This window comes from Phocoena sinus, chromosome 19 (assembly GCF_008692025.1).
Source record: "Phocoena sinus isolate mPhoSin1 chromosome 19, mPhoSin1.pri, whole genome shotgun sequence".
NCBI lineage: Eukaryota > Metazoa > Chordata > Mammalia > Artiodactyla > Phocoenidae > Phocoena > Phocoena sinus.
In genome coordinates, this window is record NC_045781.1 from 52,080,559 (window position 1) to 52,101,791 (window position 21,233).

Genomic DNA, 21,233 nt, shown 5'->3' on the forward strand with positions numbered 1-21,233 from the left:
GGATGCTAATGAGCCGAGAGGCCCCGCCCCCTTCCGGAAGTCGCTGCGGCGGGAGGCGGGGCGTCCTAGCTGTCCGGGCTGAGGTGCGGGAGCCATGGCGGCCTCTGAGGCGACTGTGGCGGTGGCGACGGCGGCGGCGGGGCCCACGGCTCTGGCCTTGGGCGCCGCGGCCGTTCCGGCCGCCGCGAGGGGAGCCGCTGCCGCCTCCGGCCCGTGGGATCCCCCCGGGCGGCTGAGGGGCAGCCGGCCGCGACCCACGGCAGCGAGGCAGCAGCCTGCGGGTGCGGCGCCGCCGGCCGGGGAGCTCATCCAGCCGTCGGTGAGCGAGCTGTCCCGGGCCGTGCGGACCAACATCCTGTGCACGGTGCGCGGCTGCGGCAAGATCCTGCCCAACAGTCCCGCGCTCAACATGCACCTGGTCAAGAGCCACCGCCTGCAGGTGAGCCCGCCGCGGACGGCGCCTCCCGGGGCCTGACGCGACCGAGCGCCTGAAGCGGGCGCTGGGGGCCGAGGGCGGCCAGAGGCGCGGACGGGAAGGCGCCGAGGTCCGGCCGGCGTCGGCGGGGGCTTCCGAGGCCCTAAAGGGCCAGACCGGGGAGGGGGTCCGGGCGGGGAGAGTGGGACCTAGGAGGCAGGAAGGCGCAGCGGTAGGAAAACCCTGTGTCATGCCACTGCGCTGTCGGGCTCGGGCCGGCCCGACCACCGGTCTCGCACTTGGCGTCGCGGGCATTTCTCAGGTTCGTCTCGTGAGCTCTCACGGCACCTTCGTTCTACTGCAGAGAAACCGATGACGCACCTGCGTAGTGCTGGGCTTTAAACCCGGGCTCGGGTCGAAGCCGGTGCCGTTTGCACCGCACCCACACTGCCTCCTCCTCCGGGCCAGTTGTTAGCAGGGAGCTGCAGCTTTGGCAACATGTTCCACAGTGTTGGTAAACATCACCTTTGCTCAGGGATGAGACCTAAGGGAAGTTTCTCCCGTGAATCTTGTTTAAGAGGGGACACGGTATATAATAACAGGACAGTAATCTGAACGTCCCTTCCACCTTACGTAAAATGGGGCGACTTTCAGCCTTCAGTGCACATCTGCGGAAAGCTTCTTGAAAATCCAGATGTCCAGCCCCATCCCAGACCTATTAAATCATGATTTCTCAGTCATTACAATAGGAAGTTTACTTGCACCACTTCTTCAAGTCTTTCTAGGCCAACAGGGGCATAATTCCAAAGCACGTTACTGAAAGGAGTTTTGCGAGTATGTAGCTTTCGGTGGTCTGAATTGATTCAGGAGTAAGTTTAAATTACCTCGCCTCTTGCATGTCCCGTCTGCCCTTCAGGTAAATCTTCCTCAGAAACGTTTTAAGAATCAGGTTTCTGATAAGAATTTAACAGCAGAAAGTTTGAGGTGATGGTCTCTAGTAGGGCAGATGTGATGCCCATGAAGGGCAGCCCCCTTCTAGCACCAGCTAGATACCGAGGCAACAACGTCCTGAAGTGACGATCAGGGAGGCCCGATCGGGAGAGGTACATGGAGGTACGCTGAGGAAGACCTTGCAGGTGGGGCTGCAGTTTCCCTGCAAGTTCTGCGTTTCTTCCACAACACAAGTGAAGTAATTCTGGGAATGGTCTTCGTTCTCCTGTTTTCTCCTCCATCCCGAATTTTAATTAAACACTTCCTTTTCTTAACCATATTTTATCTTGAGTGGATGAACTGTATATTTGCAGGAATTCTTCAGCCTAATCCCTGGGTTCTCTTCAGCTCACGTGTAACAGCCATCATCCACCTTCAGTATCCTCCCCTCACTGGTAGACAACTAAGGCAGACGTTACATCTCTGAGCACAGAGGAAGCTGCCAGTCTGACCACGACTCTCTTTGTGTTGGCCTGAACATCACTCTCGCAAGCACTTTTTAACAGTTTACATTGTTCTTTTCTATGGAATTGCTGTCAGGGGCTGTGTCTCTCTCCAGACTTTGTGAAGCATCTGTTAAGCGCAAAGATACCATTTACTTGTCAGGACTAGTATACAGTGGGTTTGGTAGTATGCAGTAGGTTTATTTCTAATAATGTTTTTAAAATACGTAAAGTTCAGGAATTCTGAAGCTACCAATCTGAAGCATATAATAGGCCTAAGAAGGAGGAATATGTTTGAGGCAACTGTAAATTTTAACAGTCAAACCTTTACTTGGACCTTAGCACGGCAGAGTATCAGCATCCCCCCTTGCTTAGAACCTGTGTGAAGCCATTCTTCCAGTTTTAGTCATTTTTTCAGAGTTCTCTTGTCTGCAGACAGCACAGTGCGCTCAAGATTGCTTTCTGAACGGCAAATCTTGAACAACCGAAAAATGGACTCTCCTAAGTTTCCTTCCTGAGTCACTAGAGAGACCTGTTTCAGCAGGAATTAAAGAAACCTCACTCTGAACCATCGTTGTTTCTTCCATGTCAAACAGGCTCACTTTCCTGCCTTGTTCCGTCTTTCTAACCACGCAGCCCCTGAACATCTGCTGTCTTGGTGGAAAGGGGGTTCTTTTTTTTTTAATGAAGGTAGCCTATGTGACAAAATAGCCATATCTGTATAGTGTTGCCCCAGTGTAGTGAATCTGTCCGCACATTTGGGAGCCAAGTAGTAGGCTCTTGAGTTCAAACATCACGCTTGACCCTTGATGTTCTCAAAGTATTGGGAGGAGGGAGGGGAAAGAAGGAGGCCTAATAAGGAAAAGAGCTGACTGAGAGCTCCCTGTGGCTTTGAAGATGGGCTGCGTTTGGACCAGAGGCTCCACTAGCAGTCCAGTGTGCTCCTACGGGCCCTGAAGCGTGAGTGTATCTGCTTGGCAGATCTGCGTCGTATTCAATGGCAATTTTTCCCTTTGTTCTCTTGGTTACTGCTACTTACATAATTCTAGTTTCTGTCCTAGTTGTTGTGTTTTTTTTTCTCCTAGATTATGATAATATATATATATTTTTTAATTTATTTTATTTATTTATTTTTGGCTGCTTTGGGTCTTCGTTGCTGCGCACAGGCTTTCTCTAGTTGCGGCGAGCGGGGGCTACTCTTCATTGCAGTGCGCGGGCTTATCACTGCGGTGGCTTCTCTTATTGCTGAGCACGGGCTCTAGGCGCGCAGGCTTCAGTAGTTGTGGCTCGTGGGCTCAGTAATCGTGGCCCGTGAGCCCTAGAGCACAGGCTCAGTAGTTGTGGCGCACAGCTTAGTTGCTCCACAGCATATGGGATCTTCCTGGACCAGGGCTCGAACCCATGTCCCCTGCATTGGCAGGCGGATTCTTAACCACTGCACCACCAGGGAAGACCCTATGATAGTATTTTATTCCCGTCCCCATTATTTGTTGTAAGGTTCTTATTTATTTCTAGTCTTCAGAAGATACCCTGCCCTCAATCAAATACTCCCTTCTTAATGATTAACAAATCCTTCTGAAGGATGATGAATAAAAGTGGAGATAGAGTTGTAAGGTGTAAGGTACATGATACCTTTTGGGTTTTATGTGGGTTCTTCAGCTATATGTCTATATTCCATATCCTGTAAGTAAATCTGGAAATATCCTACTCCAGCCTTGCCTACAAGGGGATCCATGGAGAAGTGAAAGCTGGTGATTCAGGGAAGAGTAGGAGTAAATGGGCATTTCTTGATTCTTTTATCCTTCACGTTTGAAAATAGTGAAGGGGACAGGGGCCCCCTTAAAGAACCTCTTATCCAGCAACACATAGTTTTAAAACATGGCTTAGTGGATTTTGTGTTATGTTCAGTCCAGGGGTTTGCTTTTAATGATTTGCCAGGAATTTTTTTTTTTTTTTAAGGAAAGACAATGTTCCAAGTTGCTCTATAGATCATAGTGTACAAAGACTTCTGATTTTAAATTTACAATAAGACAACAACAAAGCAAACTACTTTTCTTTTTGGATGTTTTTCTGCAAAGGCAGAGAGATGCTAGAGTAGCTATAATGCCTTTTCTTCTTCTTTTTTTTTTTTTCCCAATTTGTGCCACAGTTCTTACACTCCTTTCCTTTTATCCTCGCTTCATCGGGGTCCTTCCTCTTGCTTTGCTTTTCTTCTCTTTGTTTACTTTTGTCCATCCTGTTTTTCAGTTATGTCCTCTCATAGGTTCTTTTTCAAATTCTTTTACTTAAAATGTTTTATAAACAGGTACCCAAAAGGTACAGAAAGCATGAAGTATTTTTTTCAGTTATGCACACGAAAGGCACAGTTAAAAAATATGTCTGCTAAGTTTTATTCTAGAATGTATATAGCACTTCAGAACAAAAACATCACTTTCTTACTTCAGTTCATGTCTTATTGTGCCATTACCATTTCTTATTACCCCATTCTCATCTCAGAGCTTATTTTCTAAGGACAAGAATGGGAAGAAGGTCAGGAACTGGGGAAGAGAGGTGGTGATGGGGAGGATTGAGGAGTTGGCCCTCAGAAAGCAGGAAAGCGAACAGCGTCGGGTTGTTTCCACACCTGTAATGACAGCAACAAGGAGATGTTGTTGATGTCCAGTATGACTGCCTTTAGTGTCTCATCCTGGTGTGTGATACAGTTTTGACTTAGATGGCCACTTAAACATATTCAGTATAATGCCCCAAGTTTTTACTGAACATTTACTCTTTTTAAAACATTCCCAAGTGCAACAAAGTTATAAATATATTCCTCCTTTTGAAAAGGTTTGGGGAATTTTAAGTAATTCCATTAGATATAACAGAGAAATGATGGAAAAGAAGCATAGTTTGAAGCTATATAGTACAGGACTTTGGACGTCCCAGTGGCTAGAGGAATTTGGACTTGGGGAGTGTTGGGGTGCCATTGAAAATGTTTGAGTGAGGTAATGTCATGATCAGAGGTATATTTTAGAAAGGTGAATGTGGCAAAGTGTGAATGAAAAAGAAATTGAAGGTCTAGAAATTAGTTAAGAGGTTAGTGACAAAGTCCAAACAGAGAGTCAGGAATACTTGAACTAATGATGGTAGCAGTGAGAAAGGAAACACGAGGAGGTGGTAGGAGACATTTTTAAAGCATAACTGCCAAAACTTCGAAGCACCCAAGATGTCCTTCAGCAGGTGAATGGATAAATGAACGATGGCACATCCAGACAGGGGAATATTAGTCAGCACTAAAAAGAAATGAGCTATCAAGCCATGAAAAGACATGGAGGACCCTTACATGCATATTACCAAGTGAAAGAAGCCAATCTGAAAAGGCTACATACTGTATGATTCCAACTAAATGATATTCTGGAAAAAGCAAAACTACAGAGACAGTAAAAAGATTAGTGGTTACCAGGGCTTAAGGGGAAAGGTGTCATGAATAGGTGGAGCACGGAGGATTTTTAGGAAAGTGAATATACTCTGTATGATATTATAATGATGGATAGCTGTCATTATACATTTGGCAAAACCCATAGAATGTGCGGCACGAATAGTGAACTCTAATAAAATCTATGGACTTGAGTGATAATGACGTGTCAGTGTAGTTTCATCAATTGTAACAAATGTACCACTCTGGTGAGGAATGTTAATAGTGGAACAGGCTGTGTTGGGGTTGGGGGGGGCGGGGGCGCTACAGTGTATGGGAACTCTCTGTACTTTGCGCTCAATTTTGCTGTGAATCTAATAAAATTTCTCTTAAAAAATAAAGTTTATTAATATTTTAAAAAGTGAAGTGAACAGGTATATTGAGAACATGATAGGGAGTTTGAAAAGGGATAATAAAAGGATTGCTAAGCAAATTGAAGATGTATTAGAAGTAAGCATGGGGACTTCCCTGGTGGTCCAGTGGGTAAGACTCCATGTTCCCAATGCAGGGGGCCCGGGGTTCGATCCCACATGCATGCCGCGACTGAGACCCGGTGCAGCCAAAATAAATTAAAAAAAATTTTTAATTGCCCTAGCCTTAAAAAAAAAGAATTTTAAAGCTTTCTTAATATTCTCTCCGTATTTGATTTTTTCTTGCAGATAACACTAGAAGGAAAATAATATGAGTTTAAAAGTATTTCATTTAAAAAAAGATGAACTGGTAAATGGGATGAGTTTGGTGATTGAGAGACAGTGTTGGTTGTCATTAAAGCTAGCAGAGGCCAGTGTTTCAATAAAAGCGGCATTTCAATCAGACTTTCACAAGGACAGTATTTTTTTTTTTTTGAGATGAATCCATGGATTTTTCTTTCTTTTTTTAATTGAAGTATAGTTGATTTACAATGTTGTGTTAATTTCTGCTGTACAGCAGAGTGATTCAGTTATATATACTTTTTATATATATATTATTTTCCATTATGGTTTATCACAGGATATTAAATATAGTTCCCTGTGCTATACAGTAGGACATTGTTGTCACTCCATTCTCTATATAATAGTTTGCATCTGCTAACCCCAAACTCCTAATTCGTCCCTCCCCTACCCACCCTCCCCTTGGCAACCACAAGTCTGTTCTCTGTGTCTGTGAGTCCATGTCTATTTCATAGATAAATTCATTTGTGTCATATTTTAGATTCTACATATAAGTGATATCATGTGGTATTTGTCTTTCTCTTTCTCACTTCACTTAGTATGATAACCTGTAGTTCCATCCATGTTGCTGCAAATGGCCTTATTTTGTTTTTTTTATGGCTGAGTAGTAGTCCACTGTGTGTGTGTGTACACACACACACACACCCCACATCTTTATCCATTCATCTGTCAATGGACATTTAGATTGTTTCCATGTCTTGGCTATTGTGAACAGTGCTGCTGTGAACACAGGGGTGCGTGTATCTTTTGGAAGTATAGTTTTGTCTGGATATATGCCCATGAGTGGGATTGCTGGATCATATGGCAACGCTATTTTTAGCTTTTTGAGGAACCTCCATACTGTTTTTCACTGTGGCTGCACCAACTTACATTCCCACCAACAGTGTAGGAGGGTTCCCTTTTCTCCACACCCTCTCCAGCATTTGTTATTTGTAGACTTTTTGGTGATGGCTGTTCTGACTGGTGTGAGGTGGTACCTCATTGTAGTTTTGATTTGTATTTCTGTAATAATTAGCAATGTTGAGCATATTTTCATGTGCCTGTTGGCCATCTGTCTTCTTTGGAGAAATGTCTGTTTAGTTCTTCTGCCCATTTTTCGATTGGATTGTTTTTGTTGTTGTTGAGTTGAATGAGCTGTTTGTATGTTTTGGAGATTAAGCCCTTGTCAGTTGCATCATTTGCAAATATTTTCTCCCATTCCATTGGTTGTCTTTTTGTTTTGTTTATGGTTTCCTTTGCTGTGCAAAAGCTTGTAAGGTTGATTAGGTCCCATTTGTTTATTTTTGCTTTTATTTCTGTTGCCACAAGGACAGTATTTAATGTAAAGTACTAGTTTAGATTAGCTTATTGGCCTTAAGTTGGTTGGCAGAAAGCAAAAGAAGCAACAAAAATCTCCACAGCCGATAACTAATAGCTGTAATAATTAATTGAGTGATTATATGATAAGCACTGTTCTAAGTCTCTTAAATTATTCACTAAATCCTCACAACAACCCTGAGGTAGATCGTACTATCATGCCTACTTCACAAATAAGGAAACCAAGACAGTTAAGTTTTTCAAGGTCACAGGAAAGGAGCAACGTAGAGAATTCCATATTCCAGAACCCATGGGTTTAACCACTGCACCATGGTTCTTAAGCTAGGCTACACACTGGGATCATCAGGGGAGATTTTTAAACCAAATACCAAACCAAATACCAAACCCACCCCAAACTAATTATATCATTACCTGGGACTGGGACCAGGCACAGGTTTTTTTTTTTTTAACGCCTCAAGTGATTTTTCACAGGCCGCTAGATTTGAGAGCTGCTGCCCTACACTGGACTGACTGCCTTTCTAAAAGTGCTCTGCCTTTAGTATGCAGTCTAAAGCATGAAAACAGTACCAAGAGGTGTATAAATTAGTTTCTGCCCTTAAAAAATTTAGTTAAGGAGGCAGGAATTGTAGAAGGAAACGATAGTTTACAAGTTGTTAGCTGCTACCTTGGAATTCAGACAAGGAATAGAGCTGGGTGGTGAGCAGAACAAGAAAGTGCTATTTATTGAGAATGTGAGCGGGCTCCATGGCAATCCAGTACTAGATAATCCTGAGAGTTAACTATTCTCTCTGTTTTTGAAATGAGCAAACTGGCTCAGAGATTAAATAACCTGTCTAAAGTCATGTGCCTAATCAGTGGTGGAAATGGCTCACAGGCCTGTCCATGCCGTGCCCTCTTCCCACCGTTGCATTCTGCCTGCACGGAGACAGTCATCCGAGAGTGGCTATAGAAGGTGGAAATGGAAGTGGGAAGAGTGTTTAGGCTGAGCAGGGGAGTGTATGAAAAGGGAACAGAAAAAGATATGGTCATAATGGTAGATTGGAGGCATAATGAGGAGATGGGATTTTATTTTATTTATTTATAAATTTTCTTTCTTTCTTTCTTTTTGGCTGCGTTGGGTCTTTTGTTGCTGCGCGCAGGCTTTCTCTAGCTGCAGCGAGCAGGGGCCACCCTACATTGTGGTGCACGGGCTTCTCATTGCGGTGGCTTCTCTCGTTGCGGAGCACAGGCTTTAGGCACGCAGGCTTAGGTAGTTGTGGCATGCAGGCTCAGTAGTTGTGGCTCGCGGGCTCCAGAGCACAGACTCAGGAGCTGTGGCACACAGGCTTAGTTGCTCCACGGCACGTGGGATCCTCCCAGACCAGGGCTCGAACCCACGTCCCCTGCATTGGCAGGTAGACTCCTAACCACTGCACCACTAGGGAAGTCCCGGGATTTTATTTTATATGCCTTTTTTAAAAAAATAGTATTTGGTGATATATACAAATAATTTTTTGGAATGTCAAATTTGTTCTGACATTAGAAGAGGAAGGAAAATTATTTAGGAAACCATTTAAATAATCCAAATGAATATGAATATCTAGACAGTATAGTGCAATAGGATTATAAAAAGATGGACCAAGGTAGAAGACATGGAGGAATAACTGACTACGTTTGATATCATTGAGAGATAAATTACGTTGTTTAAAAATGAAACAAGAATAGCTTCTTTTCCCCTCTACATGAGTGGACACAGACTCAACAAGATCAGCATGTTCCTCTTGAGATCCAGTAGGAAAGCAAACAGGGAGTCCTAGCCGCACGGTTATTTGTTTCTTCTCTAGATGCACACTGATGGAAGCGGAGGAGGTGGGCGTGTTCCAAAAGTAGTGAATCCTTTCCCATCACAGCACCTAAGGACTAAAACGTCTAGGTGCTACAGCGGTAGCTGAGGCCTGAGCACGTGTCCAGTTGTTTCCATCTGTAGTGGGGAGGTCCTTCCCCACCCCAACCCCCCATCCACACACCTTCTTCTGGAGCCAGCTGGGGGTTGCCAGATAAGAATTATACTGGAGGTCATAGATTTCTCATTCCTGAGGTATGTGGGCTCATCAAGGGCAACAAGACAGCAGTTTAAGCTAAATTAACTCACCAATTATTTTAAAATTCCCAGCCAAAAAGTCAATCACATACTTAATAAGAAAGGATTACTAGGATGAGTTAATATATATAAAGTGCTTCGAACAGTGCCTGCCACGGTAGTAAAAGCTATGTTAGCACTGGCCGTTATAATGATTACTGAATTTCAAACAGAGCATGGTGCCCATATTCACGCTACTGTATAAAATTTGTGTTAACTAGCTTTAGCTACTTTAGGGGGCATTGTGGTGATCAGAGAAAGTCACAGTTCTCTTTATCAGGAAGACTAGATCATAGTCAGGTTTTTTTCAGAGACTCACACTAATTCAGTGGGGTTGGGATAAAAAAGAAAGGAAGACTTAAGGATGATACCAGGTCTTGAGCCTGAGAAACTATAAATATACCACTTAACGATTAGAGAAGCTGGCTTGAAGGGCAGAGATTTTTAAGTCTAGAAGGAGTGCTAAGGGAATGGATAGAAGATTTTTAAACAATATAGTTGGTTTTTGTTTATTTTGTTTTGAAAAATTTTAACAGATTCATTGAGCTATAGTTTGCACATGATATAATTTACGCATTTTAAGTTCATAATTCAGTTACTTTTTAGTAGATTTACAGTTGTGCAACCATGACTACAATCCCAAATTTTAGAACATTTTCATCACCCTAAAAAGATCCCTTGTGCACATCTTTACTTATTCCTTGTTATCACTCCCAGCTCGTTCTGTTGGGTTTTTTTTGTTGTTGTTTTTTGTTTTTTGCGGTACGCGGGCCTCTCACTGTTGTGGCCTCTCCCGTTGCGGAGCACAGGCTCTGGATGCGCAGGCTCAGCGTCCATAGCTCACGGGCCCAGCCAGTCTGCGGCATGTGGGATCTTCCCGGACCGGGGCACGAACCCGTGTCCCCTGCATTGGCAGGCGGACTCTCAACCACTGCGCCACCAGGGAAGCCCATCTGTTGGTTTTTTTAAGATAATTATTTAAAGTAATTTTTCTTTTGCAGGATGGCATAGTGAATCCAACAATAAGAAAAGATTTGAAAACTGTACCAAAATTCTACTGTTGTCCAATTGAAGGATGCCCTAGAGGCCCTGACAGACCATTTTCTCAATTTTCTCTCGTAAAACAGGTATTTTACTTGTCTTTAAGTATACTTCTCTGAGGAGGAAATGCAGATGTCATAAACCTCATGTATTCTAATTACTTACCAATCATAACTAGAGAATTGAGCAGAAAGCTGCTTGTAAGGACAGCCACCCAAGTCTCCTACTTGGGGAAAAAATGAGTAGGGTGTAAGTGAAGGAGACATGGCTTGTTCTGGAGGGGAAGTTGTCCAGAAGTGGATTTGGAAAGAAAAGAAGACCAAGTCAGCAAAGTATGATAAACTATACTTCCAGATCTCTTGTGTGAATCTGCATGCTTTCAAGGTCAGAGGAGCAAAAGCACAAAGGAAATGTTCTCCCAAGGGATTAAGAAACTGCAGGGAAAAGAATAATTTCAGAAGCAGCTATCTTAAAGAGGAGGGAGGGACCCAGCCAGTGGGGAAAGAGATGATTCTGGACTGGAAGAGTTGCCTGCTTGTACATTCTTTTGATTTGCACTGCTATATTGTATCATGTAAAATCATTGTTAATTTGGGTATGTTGATGGTTTTTGAAATGTTTTGAGCAGTTGAAGTTTTTCATTTTAGTCCTTTTGTGTTCTTCCTAGCACTTTATGAAAATGCATGCTGAAAAGAAGCATAAATGTAGTAAGTGCAGCAATTCGTATGGCACTGAGTGGGACTTGAAAAGACATGCAGAGGATTGTGGTAAGACCTTCCAGTGCACATGTGGCTGTCCCTATGCCAGCAGGACTGCGTTACAGTCCCACATCTACCGAACTGGCCATGAGATCCCTGCAGAACACAGGTAAAGGGGAAAAAATGGTGGCCCAAAAGCCAATAGCTATGGGAAGATTTTCAAATGAAATTTCCTGTAGAGCCATTAGTGTGGGGAGAAAGGAGCAATGGTGGAGAAAAGATGTGACATGAAGAAGGGAACTTTTGGAAATGGCAGCAGTACTAGCAAATGATCCACATCTACTTGACCCAACTGTTACTTATTCTTTCACCAGCTCCTTTTGAGAATCGCTTAATTATTCCCAACTGAAAATCTATTGGGTTTTCAATTCTTCAAAAACTTCCAGCGTTTTCTGTTAGAGGGATACTAGATTATTGAAGAGTTTTTTATCATGAAACTGTGCTTCATTTGAAAGGTCATATTTATAATTGGACTAAGAGCTTCCTACTTTAGAAATGATAATAGTTGCGTTATATAATCTGTTAGCTTCCTGATGCTTACGGATCTAAGTTGAGTTCTGGTACTTAGCACTTTACTCAAAAAAAGGTGTGCTTCCCTGTTTGCATGTTTCTGAACTTCTACCTACCATATATTGATAATAGGCCGAGTTACAAAAGAAGGGATTTCTCTTCGCTGGGTTGAATCTGACCTCTGCTGTAGATGTGGGAAATAGAATTTGTAAGTGAAGATACAGTGCCAGGGTTGATGAAGAAAACTGCAGTTTAAAATTGTTTTTCTCTTTTTACTGTCATTGTTTTCAGGGATCCACCTAGTAAGAAAAGGAAAATGGAAAACTGCCTGCACAACCAGAAGCTGTCCAGTAAGACTGTTGAATCACTGAGCAACCAAGCAACCCCAAGAGCAGATGCTCAAGAACTAGAAACTTCAGAAATAAAGCTAGTGGCTTCGTTTGAAGATTCTTGCAGCTCTAATGCCAGAAAGCAGACTCTTCCAACACCTCCAAGGTATCCTCAGAAGTTGCTTTTACCAAAGCCCAAAGTGGCTTTGGTTAAACTCCCCGTTATGCAGCTTTCTCCTGTGCCTGTCTTTGTGCCTACAGCCGACTCCTCAGCCCAGCCTGTGGTGTTGGGTGTCGATCATCAGGGCTCTACCCACGGTGCTGTGCACTTACTGCCCTTGTCCGTCGGAACCCTGATCCTCGGCCTAGATTCGGAGGCTTGCTCTCTCAAGGAGAGCCTCCCTCTTTCAAAAATTCTAAATCCTGTTGCTGTTGAGCCAGTTAGCACGGGTGTTCAAGTGAACTTGGGTAAAAGTCCATCTAACCCTTTACAAGAACTAGGGAACACATGTCAGAAGAACAGCATTTCTTCAATCAATGTACAGACAGAACTGTCTTATACCACACCACACTTTATACCGTCTGTAGAGTGGGCTAGCCCTGATTCCTCTGTGTCATCTTGTTCTCAAACTGATTTGACATTTGGTTCTCAAGTTTCCCTTCCCATTAGTGTTCATACTCAAACTTTTTTGCCCAGTTCTAAGGTAACCTCATCTATAGCGGCTCAGACTGATGTGTTTATAGATGCCAGTTTCCAGTCAGGTGGGATCTCCAGAGAAACTCAGACCAGTGGAATGCAAAGTCCAACCGATGATCGAGTACAGATGGACCAAGCTGTAATGTGTGGAGACATTTTTGAGAGTGTCCATTCGTCATATGGTGTTTCTACAGACAGTATTATAAGCAGCAGCTTAGTAGCAGAGACTGTGACTCATGGTTTGTTGGGACCTCAGAACCACCCTAAAACTTTAAATCAAGATATTGAGAAATCTGCACCAATTATAAACTTCAGTGCACCGAATAATAGTATACTTTCTTCACAGAATATGACAGATAATCAGACCCAAACCATAGATTTATTAAGTGATATAGAAAACATCTTGTCAAGTAATCTGCCTGGTCAGACACTGGACAATCGTAGTCTTTTGTCTGACACAAATACTGGACCTGACACCCAGCTCCCATCTGGCCCAACCCAGAATCCTGCAATTGATTTTGATATTGAAGAGTTCTTTTCGGCCTCAAATATCCAGACTCAAACCGAAGAGAGTGAGCTTAGCACCATGACCACGGAGCCAGTCTTGGAATCCCTGGACATAGAGACCCAAACTGACTTCTTACTTTCAGATGCCTGTGCCCAGTCCTACAGTTGTAGGGGAAATTCTAACTTCTTAGCCCTTGAAATGTTCGACACGCAGACACAGACGGACTTGAACTTCTTTTTAGACAGTAGCCCTCATCTGCCTCTGGGAAGTATTCTGAAACACTCCAGCTTTTCCATGAGTACTGATTCATCTGACACAGAGACCCAAACTGAAGGAATCTCCACTGCTAAAAACCTACCTGCTCTAGAAAGCAAAGTTCAGTTGAACAGTGCAGAAACACAGACCATGAATTCTGGCTTTGAAACTTTGGGGAGCTTATTCTTCACCAGCAATGAAACTCAAACAGCAATGGATGACTTTCTTCTGGCCGATTTGGCCTGGAACACGATGGAATCTCAATTCAGCTCTGTTGAAACCCAGACATGTGCAGAACTGCACCCAGTCTCCAACTTCTGAAAGTGGAATCCACATGGGGGATGGCATTTACAGTTGGTTCCCTTCTGGATTTAGAAGATGGAGAACGGGGACAACAGTGTTAACTCTATTGAATGTACTTGATGATACAGTTACTTCGATTATCTGAGGTTCTTTGCCCTTTGTACTGTAAACATGAAATTTGTGTAAAAATGTGTGAGTGTATTATAAAGTATAAGATGTTGATCTAACAAGAATTGTTTTTGTGTTGCCTACATTTGCCCTTTCAGTGTAGTCTTCCCTTCTTAAAAAAAAAAATGTATTTCACATCTTTAAAACCCATCTAGCCATTCACCTGAAGCCAAGCTCAGCAGGACTAGGGTACAGACTTTTCAAACCTTCAAAACACTTTAGTCAAAGTATGACTTACTTAAATTGCACCTAAAATACTTTTGCCAGTGCTTGTTAGAAATTCCTGTGTCCCAATAATGTCTAAAGAAGTCTGACGCTGTACCATCAGATTTAAACACCAACAGCTTCATCTGCTTTGACATCTTACTCTCCCCTGATTTGAAGACACAAAGGAAACTACACTTGTCTTTAGCTTTTGAGACAATTTTCATATAGTCAATGCCATCCCTCCTCTACGTGAACTCTTACTGATACCAACGTTAAGTGTATAGTACTTTCCTCACAAGACGTGTTGCTGTAAAATTATTGCTTAAAGAAGTAGCGGCAAGCACTTAGTGTAAATAGTGATCCTTTCAGTCTAAGTGACAGTAAGTCACCCCAACTATGGAAACGCTGGGCTGTGAAATCATGCCTGTTAGCCCAGACTGGAGTGTGTCCTACGAGCATCTCTCCTACTCTCTACAGAAGGCCAGGACGGTGCTCCAGAGCTGCTCCTCAAAGCTCACCCACCAGCTGAGTCTGAGTTTTTCTCTCTAAATGTTTAAAGAAAAATAACATAAGGAGAAAAGGACATTCCCCCCTAAATTTCAATAGTTTGCATAAGCTTGATAGGGCAAGAGTGCAATCAGCAGCTATTCTAAAGTGAATCTTGTTTTCATCCACCTCTCATTTTTTCCTTAAATGAGGAAACACATTGGTCTAGCAAGGATAGTATTTGTGCCTTGAGGATAGCAATTATAGAACAGATCCATCTAAAGTATGGTGTTCTGCATTTTGTTGCTTTGTTTGTTTAGAGAGGGTAATACCAAACAGTCTTCAAAGAAAATGAGGTGAAGACCAAGTGCTTCAATAATCAAGAACATCTGTGTTTTGAGATGGGTGTGTGGTTAAGTATGCTTTTGGAGTTTTCTGTATTTAGGAGATTCTGAGTTCTTGATTGTTGGCCAACTTTCAGGCAAGGAAAAATCAGTGCAGTCTGTAAATTTTTCGGAGTTTACCCAGAAAAATGCTCTGTTCTTTCTGTGGCACATGCTTATGCTGCTGAAGGCTAAATCCTCAAAATAAAACCTAAGAGGGGACTAAGAATTCATTAAAGTAACTCAGTGGTGTTGCTACTAATTCCCATCCTGTAGAAGAATTATTGGTAGTGGATAAATAACATATCCTGAGTAGATGAACTCAGTCTGATAGATAAAAGTTTGCTTTGGTCACAGTTGCCTATGAATATGGGTTTCAAAACAAACATAAAGCCTTAACTTAGAATTTCATTATGTTTTAGAATCATCACTGCCTTAATGTTCAAACATCTATTTAAGTTCTCCTAATAAGGAGAAATGCATGTTTGTTTATGGCTTTTTGTAAATATATATGCAGTGATCTATGGCTTTAAAAAAATTCTGTGTTTCTGTGACAGTGTTTGTTAATCCAGCCAGTAGAGTTATTTGCAGAAAAATGGAGCATGTAATAGTTCTTCATGTACAAGTAAGAACTGTTTCCCCCCAAAACCTTAGTTACCTGAATTGTTCTAAGATTATTTGTAAAATCTGAAACTCAGTGATTAAAGAGAAGTGAGAATTCTACCTTTTGTGTGAATTCTTCAGCATACTCATAATGTGACTTCGTTGCCTTAACTTTTCACAAACTCATCATCGTCTGAAAGTCACACGATGAAATGACTGTGCCTAGTTATTTCCATTACTGTCTTACCTTTGTTCATGAAAATATGCTAACAATTTTCCTAGTAGAAAATGAAAAGACATTCCATTACCAAAACTTCTGGTTTTTTTGGGCCGCGCCATGCAGCTTGTGGGATCTTACTTCCCTGACCAGGGATTGAACCTGGGCCCTCAGCAGTGAGAGCACAGAGTCCTAACCACTGGACTGCCAGGGAATTCCCAAAGCTGCTGTTTTGATGTAAAGTTTTTATTTTGATAAAAACTGCCCTATGATTTAAGTTTTGGGAAAATTTTTTCAAAGGAAATTTGAAAAAATAATTTCAAAGGAAATTACTCTGATTCATTTTTCATCCAAATGTCACCATTTCATAATGGGGTGTCTTTTATCTTTGTAAGTAATATGGTTCTGGCTTAAGAGCAAAAATAAGAGGGTAGGACTATGACTAGTTCTTTGCTCATACTCAGTCACTAATTGCAGGAAAGCCCAATCAGTGTGTTTGATTCCCTTTAGATAAAGGGAAATAAAAGTAGAAAATTTTTATAGACTTACCTGAAAGATGCAGAGTAAGGTTTGCAGCTACTTTTTTTTTTGGCTGCGTTGGGTCTTCGTTGTTGCTAGCAGACTTTCTCTAGCTGCGGAGAGCGGGGGCTTCTCATTGCGGTGGCTTCTCTTGTTGTGGAGCACGGGCTCTGGGCACGTGGGCTTCATTAGTTGTGGTTTGCGGGCTCTAGAGCGCAGGCTCAATAGTTGTGGCGCACGGGCTTAGCTGCTCCACGGCACGTGGGATCTTCCCAGATCAGGGCTGGAACCCGTGTCCCCTGCATTGGCAGGAGGATTCTTAACCACTGCGCCACCAGGGAAGTCCCAGTTTGCAGCTACTTTTGATTGGAAGAAAATGTATCAGTGTCAGGGTAGTTGTGAAGTTGAGTTGTTTAATGACAGGATGATATTTTCATGTAATCCTTTATAGTCTCAATTTTAGAATGCTTATCTTATTCCCAGTCCAAACTTATTATCTAATTAATATTGACTCTGAAGAGTACTTTCTATCATGTATACTTAAAGAAATGCTTCTCAGACTTGTTTTCGGAAGGCTCTTTAATAAAGAGTAGGAGGAACATGTAACTTTGGGGCATTTAGGAATGAAGCCTTTGAAGTCTCAAGTATTATGCAGTTTTATTTTCCTTATATCTCAATATATGTGTGTGTCCTCACCTGAAGTGTGTTAAAGTGCCACAGATTAGATTCGACACTAGGACAGGACACGTCAGTCTGTTGGCTTAAATGGCATGAATTTAATCTAGTTTTTTCAGCAAGATGTCAGCTAGTCTAATGTTCTTATAGTCAAGAAGATAGTCGACTAAATACCATTGTTTTGCAATGCTTAAATCCAAAGGGTTCTCTCAGTTGTGTGAAATGTATTTATTAACAGACACACTGATACACTAGTTTACATATCGAGAGAAGCAGGCTAAAGAGCAAATGGAAAGGCCTCTCAGGTTGTTGGTGTCCTCAAATTAACACATTTGGGCACTGTAATTTGAAAGTATGCATGTTTGAAAGGAGCACGTGTCAAAGTACGTGAATGAATAAGAGCATTGTCTATAATACTGAAACTGAAAGAGGGCTAGTATTCAGTTCTTTCAACTTCAGAAAAAATCTAAATTTATATATTGCCTTACTAATAACTAACAAAATAAACACATTTGTAACTTTGTTCTAAATCCACAAAATCAGGAATAGTGAAGGTTGTCATAGGAGAAACTTGTGGTCAAGGCCCTTCCGTTAACTTTTGGTTCTTTACCATCAAGCAAGTTAGTATTACAGGTCATAAAGGCTACAAAAAAGAAACAACAAAATTAAATAATATTCTTTTTTAGTTTATCAGTGAAATAGTCAAATATTTCAGAAAATAAAAAATTGTTTAAAAAAATATATCTCCATGGTGACTTTGTTATTCTCAAAAATATATCTGTTACCTATGTGAACAAAAACTTTTTTTTTTTTTTTTTGGCCTAAAGGAGTGAGCTGATTAGCATATTATGTGTCAATAAGACCTTGTTCCAAGTTTGGCATCTTCTTATTGCTTTTGCTTGCAGCTTTTTACTCTTTGCTTTCTGGTGATCTAGTGCTTTTTCCATGTCCTAGGTGGAATATTTGGTTTTATGATTGCATCTCAAACATTGTTGCTGCTTAGGACTGAATTTGAAACTGATCCCTCTCCTACTTTATCTTCCTTTTCCTGTGCTGTAACGAGAAATTTAGTGACTTCAGAAATTGTAGCTCGTGCTGCAATAAAAATTTGGCAGGAGTCAATGCATCTGAATTAACTTAATCACAAAAGGATATCTAACCTTAAAATGCTCTTCAAAGACTTTTCCCTATTTAAAAAGTGAGCCTTCAAAAATTAAGATTTTTATAGTATGCTTTTTGAGAAACCATCCAAACTTTGGCAAACTATGCTTTAGGAACTGTTTATATTATCTTAGTTCAGTTCGTGGTAATAGTTTTTGTTTAGCTATATTTGAGAGTCTAGTACTTGTTAATGAATTGTAAGCTGGTATCAGTTTTTTTTTCTTTTTCTTTTGGTAAGATGTGGTGTATTTTAAAACCATTTAAATCCCATTTCTCTAATGAGATGTGTGTCTAAGGAGTAAGCCTTCAGATTTCAAGTTCTCTCATTAGCTGCCATATGGTATGTCCCTGACAGCCCATTTTCCTGGAATTACATTAGAAAAGTCAGTCATGAGGATTTGGGTGAATAGCCATGAAACTAAACCTTCACAGAGTCATGAACAGTATCAGGACCAGTGGTTTTTATCTCAGATTAGTTAGATTTCTACTTTTCTTCACATACAGAGCTTAAAGCGAATGAAATTGCTGAGAGTTCTTTCACATTTACAGACTTAGTGAATAGTCCTAACCCTCCTGTGGTGCTGGAAATAAGACTAGTTTTATGCTATGTTTTCAAGTTAGCAGTCTTCAAGTTTTAATAAGCGAGAAATTGTTTCATTTTAAAAGATACAAAGGGAAGAAAGGCTTGTAGTTTGAGCTAAATGGGAGAAGAAAGCCATTTTCATATGTGTGTGTGTATATATACACATACACACACACACACACACATACATGAAGTATAGATTTTCCAGCGGTTACTGAGGAGGGTCATACGTAGTGTTGGCTGCCTCTCAATATTCACAGTGATTTAGCACAAGCAGTGAAGTTGAGGAGAGTACTGGTTAAAAAAGTAGAGAATTCTGAATGATGCCATTAAATGTAAATAAATCAACTTAACATCTTAGAATTTTCTTGAAAACCTTGCCAAAACAATAATGTACATTCTCCTAAAAGAAGGATAAGAGAATGCCAACAGCTCTTCCTGGCGCTGGCTAAATGAGCCCTACTGTTACTCTGAGAGAGACTGTCTCAGAGAAAAGCAGGCCCGGAGTCGCTTCCTTCAGGAGGGAAACCGGGCAGGTGCCCCCAGAAGGCCCTGAAGGACTAGGACAAAACTGAGAGCACCTGTGCTTTCCAGGATGAAGCAGGCAGGACATCTCCCACATTTCCTTTGCCTCTGTGCCAGGGCTTCTGCTTGCTCTGTAAGTAAAGTTGTCAGGGAAGCAGCAAACAGAGGCATTCTAGATAACTAATTCTAGGATTCTAGATAACTAATTCTAGGATTCTAGGTAACTAATTCCCTAAAGCACTGGTCCTCACCTGGGCCGGTTTTGCCCTTGTGGCACTTGGCAGTGTCTGAAGGCATTCTTGATTGTCACAACTGGGCAGGGACTATTGGCATCTAGCGGGTAGAGGACAGAGATGCTGCTCAATATCCCTCTGTGCACAAAACAGCCCCACCACAAAGAATTATCCAGCTCCTAAATGCCAACAGTGAAGGTTGAAAAGTCCTGCCCGAGGCATAGGGCCAGTTGGTGGAGTGGAATTGTAAGCACTGCTATGGATGCAATATCAGCTGAGCATTGGAACATTAAAGAAGTATGTGTGTTCACAAAAATAAACTCATAATGGATTAGAGACCTAAATGTAAGACCAGACACTATAAAACTCTTAGAGGAAAACATAGGAAGAACACTCTTTGACATAAATCACAGCAAGATCTTTTGTGATCCACCTCCTAGAGGAATGGAAATAAAAACAAAAATAAACAAATGGGACCTAATGAAACTTAAAAGCTTTTGCAAAGCAAAGGAAACCATAAACAAGATGAAAAGACAACCCTCAGAATGGGAGAAAATATTTGCAAATGAATCGAAGGACAAAGGATTAATCTCCAAAATATATAAACAGCTTGCAGCTCAATATTAAATAAACAACCCAATCCAAAAATGGGCAGAAGACCTAAACAGACATTTCTCCAAAGAGGATCTACAGATGGCCAAGAAGCACATGAAAAGCTGCTCAGCATCACTAATATTAGAGAAATGCAAATCAAAACTACAATGAGGTATCACCTCACATCAGTTAGAATGGGCATCATCAGAAAATCTACAAACGACAAGTGCTGGAGACGGTGTGGAGAAAAGGGAACCCTCTTGCACTGTTGGTGGGAATGTAAATTGATACAGCCACTATGGAGAACAGTATGGAGGTTCCTCAAAAAACTAAAAATAGAATTACCATATGACCCAGCAATCCCCACTACTGGGCATATACCCAGAGAAAACCATAATTTAAAAAGACACCATGCACCTCAGTGTTCATTGCAGCACTATTTACAATAGGCAGGTCGTGGAAGCAACCTAAATGCCCATCAACAGATGAATGGATAAAGAAGATGTGGTACACATATACAATAGAATATTACTCAGCCATAAAAAGGAACGAAATTGGGTCATTTGTAGAGACGGTCATACAGAGTGAAGTAAGTCAGAAAGAGAAAAACAAATATCGTATATAAACGCATATATGTGGAACCTAGAAAAATGGTACAGATGAACCGGTTTGCAGGGCAGAAATAGAGACACAGATGTAGAGAACAAACGTATGGACACCAAGGGGGCAAAGCGGCAGGGGGTGGTGGTGGGATGAATTAGGAGATTGGGATTGACATATATACACTAATAAAATATATATATAATAGATAACTAATAAGTATAAAATAGATAACTAATAACCTGCTATATAAAAAATAAAATTCAAAAAAAAAGTATGTGTGTTCAGAACGTACAATACCCAGAATGACGCTGATGTAAACACTTTAAGTGATTATGACATGTCGGCGTAGATTCATCATTTGTAACAAATGTCCACACTCTCGGGATGCTGATCCTGGGGGAGGCTGTGCATCTGTGGGGGGGGAGAG

The 21,233-nt window shown here is 41.6% G+C and overlaps 1 protein-coding gene across 1 annotated transcript; it reads left to right on the plus strand.

The window, feature by feature from the left end:
• The first annotated feature begins 77 nt into the window (after positions 1 to 77).
• ATMIN (ATM interactor) lies at positions 78 to 16,572 on the plus strand. The gene is made up of 4 exons (XM_032614399.1): positions 78 to 439; positions 10,450 to 10,575; positions 11,157 to 11,356; positions 12,049 to 16,572. Exons 1-4 carry the CDS (start codon positions 95 to 97, stop codon positions 13,865 to 13,867), a joined length of 2,490 nt encoding a protein of 829 aa, XP_032470290.1. The 5' UTR covers positions 78 to 94; the 3' UTR covers positions 13,868 to 16,572.
• The last annotated feature ends 4,661 nt before the right edge of the window (positions 16,573 to 21,233 follow it).